Raw genomic sequence first — 8,967 nt, 5'->3', positions numbered from 1 at the left:
ATTTTATCTTAAAATGTGTTAAAATGGTTAAAACTTTAATATAAGTATAAATTAATTTTATTGCATATTAAGTTGCCTACGTTTACACGAATGTACATGATCTGCAGAGGAATCAAATAAATCACGAAAACGTCAACAATATCTATCAATATCAACGCAAATAAAGACCTTGTACAAACATAATAATAAATAATTAATTTCGAACGGAACCATTAAACCTTGGATGAATTTTAATATATTCAGTATTCAGTGCGCGTTTCCCCCGGGAACATAAAACATCCAAAGCTCAAGTGACATACAAGTTGACATTGCAGTTATCTCTATATTTTTGGGGTCAAAATTGTTACATTTTAATAACAAAAACAGTGCGTTAGAAACAATTAAGATCATATTTCGTGGTCGGTTGATCATGACAATAATCGACGGCATTGGCGACGAAGTAACATACTTCTTCATTTCTGTCGTCGTTATAATTATCGGTAAGCACATTGCCATTACATTTTCAATAAATTTTAACCAATCAGACAACCAGGCGTAATTTTTTATCTGATTCGCGACCTATTGTCGGTCAACACGTCGCACAATTGTAATGTATTGAATTTGCAGCGACGATTGCATGGATTACCACTGATATCCAACAGAATTTGTATGTTCGAACTGTGTATCTCCTGGAGCATTCAAGGCACCATACTAGAGTAACCACACTAACAAATCATACTGAATCAGCCACCATCTCAGAAGGAGTGGAATTTGATAGTGCTGAGAGTGCAGAGACTGAAGTTGTAGTTGAGGCAGAAGATGAGATGGATGATGAAGATGATCATAGTGAAGATCCAGTGATTGAGGAAATAATTGAAACAATGGATGCAACAGATGAAACTGATGCTAGTGATGCCAACGTTTTAAGGCAGAGGCGCTTACAGAGGTTTCAAAATACAGCAACTGAAACAGATTCACCATCAGAAACAAGCATAACAACAGGTAAAATTATTATAAAAGTATAATTCATTAACTTTTAAAATGTTTAATTTTTAGAAGAAATATTATCTGATAGAATAATACCGGAAGTTACAAACATTGAAGAACCTACAAATGAAACTACTACAAATGGAACAGGAACACCAATAACCATAAAGTTAAAATTCATTGACGACAATATGAGAATTGTCGACGCACGCTTGCATGATTTACTCGGGGACTTCAAAAGACGACATTTTGACGTCGAGCTAGCGTCGAATAAACTCGTTCGATTGATTTTCAACGGCCAAGTGTTAAAGCACGACCAGCAAACGCTGCAGAGCTACGGCATGTTTGATAATTGTGTCGTGCATTGTTTGGTACATCAGCCACGATCGCCTTTGATAGGAGAGAATCCCACCCCATCCGAGACCAATAGTATTTCAATCGGGAATAACAGCACACAGGCTCATCGAGACTGGGATTTGGGTAATTTACTCATCGCCACCTTGAGTTTCACACTTATTTCAGCATGGTACTTCAGGTAAAAAATCAGTATTATTGAACAGTTTATTGTTGTGATTAATTTATTTTTAATTTGCAGGTTTCAATATCCACAGTTATTCACGATCTGGACGACGATTGGTTTAATAGGTTTGACCAGCGGTTTCGGTGTGATAGCATTGGTGAGATACTTTCCGGACGTGTTAACACGTGATCAGGTCATTGTGGTACAGTAGCTCTCACCATGATGTTGTTATTATTTATTTCTCCTTACGTTAATGCTATTGATAATGATTTATGAGTGACAAATACAATTTGATTTTGTTTTTCAAAGAAAATTGTCTTATTTACAGAATTATGATTCCCGCATGTATGTATACAAGCACAAATGACCTTGAATACTGACGGTAGAAAAGTTAAATATGCGCATTTGTAATAGAAAATTTGTTTTTAGTTCTATTAATGGCATTTTCAAGTGAAAAAACTTCAATTATCACCCAAAGATGATAATTGTGTGTACATATTATAAACGTACGTATATTCAACTTTCTTGACAACTTTGTATTGCTTATATCGCCGATGCGAGTGTTTTCACAATCGTTTACTATCAATTCAACGAATGGAAAAAGCATAAATACGCGAGCGTGACGTCAATAAAACGCACGAGCGCACGAGTTTATGCGTAATTATGTCATTTCTTTACGATTTCTATCTGTTTGAGTTGAGTGGCGAGCTGCTATCACGCCCGAAACGACAACAGCGCCACTATTCTAGTACTAACATTAAACCATATCAAACAAATCCAAAAGTGATCCAAACGCTGGTTTACGACTGCCTCTGCTTTGTATTTGTTCGCTTGGTTTGATTTTAGTATGGCTCAACTCATACCTGCGTCTTGGGATACTTGTGTTTGCTGCGTTTAGTGCGTCGGCTGTGTTCGCCTTCGCGCTCCTCCTCTGCCGCCACCAACACCAACGCACATCCGTCTCTCTTGTTGTCGGTACGAGTGGATAGGCACGCACACACGCTCAGCGCGCAACTACCTACTCCGCTCACTCGAGTAGTGTGTCTGTGTCGCTCTGTGTGCTTGCTCTGCCTGCGCAGGTCTCCGCCATCCATTGATAAACAACGACCGCAACGACGTTGCGCCACCATCTCGCTAAAAAACGCGTACTTGCGACCGCTACAATCCGCGCCACCCGCAAAAAATAACTCTTCCTACCGCGATTGATACGAGTTCGTGATTAAACATCTTGCGAGTCCGCATGTAATCCCACAGTGCAGTGCGCGAGTGTGTGCATGTGTGCAAGGTGTCTTGACCTGGGTGAATATTCGCAGCGACGCAATTTGCAAACACACGCGTGAGACTCAACCTTCCTCAACTAACAACTTGAATATTAAGACAATCGCGGCAAGACAGCAAGTGCTAGCAGTCGGAAGACATATTGTAGATTGTTAAGTGTTGGGCAACGACGACAGGAAGACATTTTGCTTTTCCATTTGAGAGCCGCAACTCGATTATGCCATAAATAACACTCGTACAGTTACCAAACCAAGTCACAAGATGAAACCTCGGAGATACTTGGCGCTGAATTTATTCGTGTTGTGCTTTCTAGCCCTAAACGGTAATAAAACAATCATTATAACCACAATAAACAAGATTACAGCATAATATATCAATTGTTTTTAATAAAAAATGTTTAATTACAGAAATCTGTGTTGGTAAAAGCAATGGTATAGCTAGTGAGAGTCATGTATTGCCAAAGGTGTTGTGTGAGTATTACAATTACTCCATGTGCAGTGAATCAAGGAAGAATGGACATGAAGATGGCTGCACTCAACAGGAAGAGTGTTCTGGTGCTGAAGGAAAGCAACAAGGATGTTATGTTTTATGGAATGATGACAATGGAACCATTTCGGTGAAATTAAAAGGATGTTTTCTGCATGATGAATGCAATAACACCAAATGTATTGACACTAACAACAAGAGGAACAATGAGTATTTGTATTGTTGCTGTAAGGGCAACATGTGCAATACCAACTTCAGTTGGGAGCCTAAACCTATACCCACTGAGAAAGAACCACCTGTAGTAAAAGGTATAATTATTTCTATTAAATATCAAGTATATAATAAACAAATATGGTTTATTTTTCAGAACCAGAACCTGTACCAAGTGTCAATTGGCTTGTACCACTTTGTGCAATAGGTATTTTGGGAACTAGTATGACTTTGTTTCTCTGTTGGAGTTATAGAAAGAAGAAGTATATGTTCAATGAGGTAAGTTTACTATTATAATAAAAAAACATAATTTAAACATAAATATCTTGATTATTTTCATGTCTGAAAAGTGGGGGGTAGGTTGTCTTATAATTATTATCATATATTTCCTATGAACTTTCAAATTCAAATGTTTTTTAAATGTTATAGATCCCAACATCAGAACCACACTCACAACCGTTGACAATGCCCACAATGGGACTGCTCCCAATCCAATTGATCGAAATAAAAGCGCGTGGGCGTTTTGGTCTCGTCTGGAAGGCGCATCTAAAAGGCGAGGAGATCGCCGTGAAGGTATTCCCTATGCAGGATAAACAATCCTGGACCCAGGAGCAAGAAATTTACAAAATTCCACTGATGAGCCACGCAAACATTCTTCACTTTATTGGAGTAGAGATACGCAAAGCCGAACATCCAACGCAGTTCTGGTTGATTACCGCTTACCACGAATTGGGGTCTTTGTGTGATTATTTAAAAGCACATACACTCACCTGGCCAGAGCTGTGTAAGATTGTCGAGACGATGGCGCGTGGCCTCATGCATTTGCACGAGGAAATGACGGGCAAACTAGGTGAACCTTTAAAACCTGCGATTGCGCATCGCGATTTCAAGAGTAAGAATGTTTTATTGAAGAATGACATGACTGCGTGTATTGCTGACTTTGGTCTGGCGCTTATGTTTGAACCGGGGAAATCCTGCGGTGATACTCATGGACAAGTTGGTACACGGAGGTACATGGCACCGGAAGTTCTTGAAGGTGCGATTAATTTCACACCCGATGCATTCTTACGCATTGATATGTACGCGTGTGGGTTGGTTATTTGGGAATTGGTGTCGCGGTGTACCGCGCAGGACGGGGTGGTTCCTGAGTATAGATTACCGTTTGAGGAAGAAGTGGGTGCACATCCGAACTTGGAAGATATGCAGGAGAGTGTTGTACAACGAAAAGTGCGGCCGACCATATTAGAATCATGGAGAAATCATCCAGTAAGTTAATAAATAAAAATAAATAAAATTGTGTTTGCTTACTATGTTTTCGTTTAAATAGGGATTGGCAGCACTCTGCGAGACTATGGAGGAGTGCTGGGATCACGACGCTGAAGCGCGCCTCTCCGCCTCATGCGTAATGGAGCGCGTTCTCAATCAAAGCAAGTACCCCATCATTCGTCCCTTAGCATGCGTATCGAAAACGAGGCGCTGCGGAATACGATCAAGGAAAACAGCATGTAGATCAACCACACAGTCACATATTTTATGTTTCATTCACAGGTATTTTTTGTTTATATTTTTGTTTGTTTATTGTCTTAATTTTTTATGCATGACTCTCAAATGACTCAGCAAATAGCAGGTAATTTAATCACGCCTGATTGTGTGCTGTTGCAGTAAACGAAGATTTGAAATTTTTCAACACTGGACATCTGATCCCGACCAGTTAGCAACACGTTGACTTAATGTAAGCAAAAGGGACGCTCGTTCGAAGTGCTTGGGAGTGTGTTGAGTGTGCAAGTGCAGTGTGGGAACACTTATTAATGACATGTGCCATAATGAAAATAGTGCAACTCAGTGTAACATGAATTCCTATATAGAGTATAGACCTCTAGTGTAGTGTTTAAAGCTAGATATCTATCACAAAATGAAGCGATCGAACAACACTGCTGTAAATTAATTAATGATGATTTCGAACACAAAACGAGAGGAAAGAAAACGAAAGTGCAATTTTATATTATACATATTTTCACAAAGCGATTTCAAATGATGACAAGTTGTTGACACGAAAACAAAGTTTATAATTGACGTTGAAATTAAGAAGTATATGAGTTTTTTGTTTCATGCAACGGCAAGTAATATGAATGTACCTTATATTTAAAATGCCTAAAATTGATTGCGAAGCACTTGTGTGCGTGGATTTCAATGAGTTTTCAATGCACATTACGGATTTAATCGAGGAGTTTCAGTATGTAACAAACTTGTAACATGGTTGGGCGACGATCCCCCACCCGCCACACTTTTTACTTTAACCTAGAAATTCGCAAACAGGAAGTATTTCCATCTTGTTCGGTTTTTATGCTATTGTTCGCTCGTAAATAAGGATAAAAATAAATTGCGATTGTATTTTGTTTCGAATATGCTTGCTAAGGTTGAAAGTGCGGTAGATAGCCGATAGTCGTCCATCTTGTTGCCATGCGGAACTACGCCATTGACAAACATCACAATAAAATCACCCAGTTTTGTACCTTGTATTAACAGTGCTGAAAACCACATATTCCTATCGATATCTAAGCGGTTAGTTTGCAAGAAAGAGATTTATAACGAAACGAGATATATAATTATAGCGTTACTATATATATATTTAAAAGAAAAACAAGAGAAGGTTATAAGTAGAACTGTTGTATTGCCGAAGGCGCGTAGCAAACATTTGTACATAATTTACTTTGTTGCTCTTCAATTTCGATACTGTTAACGTAGAATATGTTTTGAGCTGGATCAAGATCATGTACATACATATAAAAAATATGAGGATCGGATTGTTCTGTGGATCTGATTGTTAGAATCTTTGTGTATTCATAATTAAGACTGAACGAAGCGAGCAAGTGACTGGCTGGGCGCTGGTACATTGTTTTCTTTAAATTTAATTTTTATTACTAGCGTTACTCAGAAAGACAAGTTATCGAAGCATGGAAGACGAATAAAGCTTGCCAATAATTATTTGTTACACAATATCCACGCGCACCCATGAATTAATAATGGTTAATTTAGTTCTGCTAGTTACTTCCTGTGAAAGAGAACATACGAGATGCCAATTTACCTACCTACCTCCAGCATACTTTATGTTGATTAGTGTAATGAGAACTTTTGAATACGATTATATATTTATGATAAATATTAGTTGATTTTTAGTTTGGTGTGAAGGGCATAGTAAGTTGGGCGATATTAATGCGGCGGAATGGAACGTTTTTGTAAATGCGTTGTTTGTTTTGGGTGAGTTTTACGTATGTACCTTTACATATCAGATTGCGGATGCGAGGCGACTTCAGATGACTCCGGAGATGTAACCGTGAAAACGTGGAGGCAATTCGCATGGATTTATTAAGCTTTGAAACGCTCTAAATATAACACAAGGTTTTGTACAAACAGAAAACGTAAATCAAATGCATGTGAAATAATGTAAACATGTTGGAATAAAACTACAAGTAACACATATTCGCAATTATTTTCATTTTCGGCACTGTTTCCAGTGCGAAATATTTATTTTTACGAAACAAATAGAAAACGAAACCGTTTACATGTTATGTTTATAGTTTATACTTGTTAATATACCCTCATAAATAAACGCTAACAACAATTGGTTATTTGAAACTAAATTAGGTACGTAATACGACTAGAGTACGTTTGACGTTTTGTAAAAACGAATAAATACACGTTGCATTGCAATCTAATGGTATACAACAATGAGGAAGAAATAATGTGAGTGTATTATTGAATATGTATATGAATCGTGAAGCTTAATCTACCAATCCACATCGAAATATAACACCGGTAAAACAGCCAGATTGAATATTCATTTGAAAAATTGCTTCCTGTTTAAATACCATACTTGGGCAGAGTCATAGTGTCGCCATTGCGATAGCCCAATGTACCGTTCGATTGCTTCTTGCTGAGCGTATTATGTGGGTAAAGATTGAGCGGTGGTAGATTGGGATGCTCAATTCGTGTTGGTGAAGATACCTGCGGTCTGTAATGCTGTGCCGCCATTCGTCGCATACTAGCACAACGCATATCCGTGTTACCTCCAAGCGTGGCGTATTGATGCTCGCTGTGGATCAAATGCTGTTGATGCTGTGGGTGGAAACGCTGATGCTCAATGTCGTTCAGTTGATACGCTTCAATCAACGGCGTGGGATCCTCGTACTCGTAATCTACGAAGCCAGAATTGTCAAAGCTATGCGCGAGGACGCGGGGCACGGTACCTTTACGCTGATAGTAGGGTGAATAATGGCCGGCCGCGATCGGAGGCGGTTGCGTATTCAACTGGTCGATGGTCTCGTAGTGGTCATCCGCCTCGATGTAGTCGACAAGGTCATTCGGATAACTCTCCGAGATGAAGTGTTGGGTGCCTCGAGGCGTCAACGCCGCCCATACCATGCGATTGTCAGCGTGAATACCATTACCATGGTACAACACAGTTTCCGAAGGGTGTACCAGTTTATTTGAGTTAATATTTGTGACCATATTGGTACAGTCACGCGGCTCTACATTTTTCACTGGTCTGTTGTGCATGGAGCAATCGTTGTTGCCGAACATGTTCATTCTAAAAACAAAACTTCGTACATGATAATGTAAATGAAAATTGAGACAAAAGGCTCACTCTCGACATTTCAGGAGGAACATGGCTAACAACGCTCCTAGTAATAGGACACCAATGGCGGACGCTACTAAAACGAGCAACCAAGTGTCACCGATTGTAGGACTCCATGGATCAACATCCTTCCTGGGTAGTTCAACGAATTCACCACCGACTCCATCGCCAAGGACGCGATTTCCATGATGCGGTGGATAAGCTTCACACAACTGAGGTGATACACACGATGTGTTGTTTATCAATAATTCTGGAAGACCACCTTGCAGGAATGACGGAATTGGTGGTGGTGGCATAAACAGAATGGTATCCGGTGGAGGACCAATGTCCCAACAATCACCCAAGCAACTCATGATTTACTAAAAGGGCAAATGTGTAAAGATACACATAATAAACAAAGTAATGAACAAAACAACTAAGGGATAATTAAACATACCTTGATAAACTATAAGAACAGTAAACTGAGCTAATTTTCACTTGTTTTACGGTGTTCAGGTTGCACTTTGCACTTGCATGCGACGCGACTATTGTTTGCGCCCCTGCAACACCGAGATGTGCGATGCACCCTCTTTCATATCGATCGCGGCGTTTAGCGCTCTGCACGCGTGCGTCGCGACGACCGCACATCGATTTGCTCCGCTTATTCCTACCCTCTCTTTCAACCCCAGTGTATGTGGTTGTTGTCTTTGTTTTGGAAATGTTTTTAATAAAAGCGCACGCAGACCAACCGATAGCAATCAAATATAATGAAATGTAATTTTTTATATACAATCGTGACACGTCGCTTTGCTTACATTGTTCGGTATGGTTTAAATTTTCACTGGTAAATACAGTAAAGCAAATGCATAAACATTTGTGAAATAATATTCAT

At 39.3% G+C, this 8,967-nt stretch overlaps 3 protein-coding genes across 7 annotated transcripts; 2 read left to right on the top strand and 1 right to left on the bottom strand.

The window, feature by feature from the left end:
• Window positions 1–103: 103 nt before the first annotated feature.
• Window positions 104–1,799, top strand: LOC135800880 (transmembrane and ubiquitin-like domain-containing protein 1). Of its 2 annotated transcripts, none has more exons than XM_065314221.1 (4): window positions 104–479; window positions 607–981; window positions 1,039–1,501; window positions 1,562–1,799. In XM_065314221.1, the coding sequence occupies exons 1-4, from the start codon at window positions 410–412 to the stop codon at window positions 1,695–1,697; spliced, it is 1,044 nt and encodes a 347-aa protein (XP_065170293.1). In that variant the 5' UTR covers window positions 104–409; the 3' UTR covers window positions 1,698–1,799. The 2 variants fall into 2 exon arrangements, with proteins under 2 accessions (XP_065170293.1, XP_065170292.1); XM_065314220.1 differs by having other exon boundaries at window positions 1,036–1,501.
• Window positions 1,800–1,973: 174 nt separating this feature from the next.
• put (activin A receptor type 2 punt) lies at window positions 1,974–6,940 on the top strand. 2 transcript variants are annotated; one of them, XM_065314213.1, is made up of 6 exons: window positions 1,974–3,086; window positions 3,172–3,558; window positions 3,618–3,739; window positions 3,890–4,726; window positions 4,788–4,887; window positions 5,123–6,940. In XM_065314213.1, exons 1-6 carry the CDS (start codon window positions 3,026–3,028, stop codon window positions 5,173–5,175), a joined length of 1,560 nt encoding a protein of 519 aa, XP_065170285.1. In that variant the 5' UTR covers window positions 1,974–3,025; the 3' UTR covers window positions 5,176–6,940. The 2 variants fall into 2 exon arrangements, with proteins under 2 accessions (XP_065170285.1, XP_065170283.1); XM_065314211.1 differs by having other exon boundaries at window positions 1,978–3,086; window positions 4,788–5,008.
• A 7-nt stretch (window positions 6,941–6,947) lies between these two features.
• On the bottom strand, window positions 6,948–8,688 carry LOC135800879 (uncharacterized). Of its 3 annotated transcripts, none has more exons than XM_065314218.1 (4): window positions 8,533–8,688; window positions 8,106–8,455; window positions 7,708–8,048; window positions 6,948–7,656 (listed from the first exon to the last, which is right to left on the bottom strand). In XM_065314218.1, exons 2-4 carry the CDS (start codon window positions 8,447–8,449, stop codon window positions 7,322–7,324), a joined length of 1,020 nt encoding a protein of 339 aa, XP_065170290.1. In that variant the 5' UTR covers window positions 8,450–8,455; window positions 8,533–8,688; the 3' UTR covers window positions 6,948–7,321. The 3 variants fall into 3 exon arrangements, with proteins under 3 accessions (XP_065170290.1, XP_065170291.1, XP_065170289.1); XM_065314219.1 differs by having other exon boundaries at window positions 7,714–8,048; XM_065314217.1 differs by having other exon boundaries at window positions 6,948–8,048.
• Between the last annotated feature and the right edge of the window lie 279 nt (window positions 8,689–8,967).

This window comes from Atheta coriaria, unplaced genomic scaffold (assembly GCF_025399875.1).
Source record: "Atheta coriaria isolate IRGN ID8LTWV9N9 unplaced genomic scaffold, Caltech_Dcor_3.1 hic_scaffold_10_pilon, whole genome shotgun sequence".
Classification (NCBI taxonomy): domain Eukaryota; kingdom Metazoa; phylum Arthropoda; class Insecta; order Coleoptera; family Staphylinidae; genus Dalotia; species Dalotia coriaria.
Note: the sequence above shows the minus strand (reverse complement) of the source record. Positions and strands in the feature narration are given on the sequence as shown.

Excerpts from the sequence above, each read along its gene's own strand:
- put (XM_065314211.1), top strand. The coding sequence starts at position 3,026 with ATGAAACCTCGGAGATACTTGGCGCTGAATTTATTCGTGTTGTGCTTT. Across the intron at positions 3,559-3,617 it reads AGAACCACCTGTAGTAAAAG|AACCAGAACCTGTACCAAGT; the intron begins GTATAATTATTT and ends TTTATTTTTCAG. Across the intron at positions 3,740-3,889 it reads AGAAGTATATGTTCAATGAG|ATCCCAACATCAGAACCACA; the intron begins GTAAGTTTACTA and ends TAAATGTTATAG.
- LOC135800880 (XM_065314220.1), top strand. The coding sequence starts at position 410 with ATGACAATAATCGACGGCATTGGCGACGAAGTAACATACTTCTTCATT. Across the intron at positions 480-606 it reads TGTCGTCGTTATAATTATCG|CGACGATTGCATGGATTACC; the intron begins GTAAGCACATTG and ends TTGAATTTGCAG. Across the intron at positions 1,502-1,561 it reads ATTTCAGCATGGTACTTCAG|GTTTCAATATCCACAGTTAT; the intron begins GTAAAAAATCAG and ends TTTAATTTGCAG.
- LOC135800879 (XM_065314217.1), bottom strand. The coding sequence starts at position 8,449 with ATGAGTTGCTTGGGTGATTGTTGGGACATTGGTCCTCCACCGGATACC. Across the intron at positions 8,049-8,105 it reads TTCCTCCTGAAATGTCGAGA|AATGAACATGTTCGGCAACA; the intron begins GTGAGCCTTTTG and ends TTTTGTTTTTAG.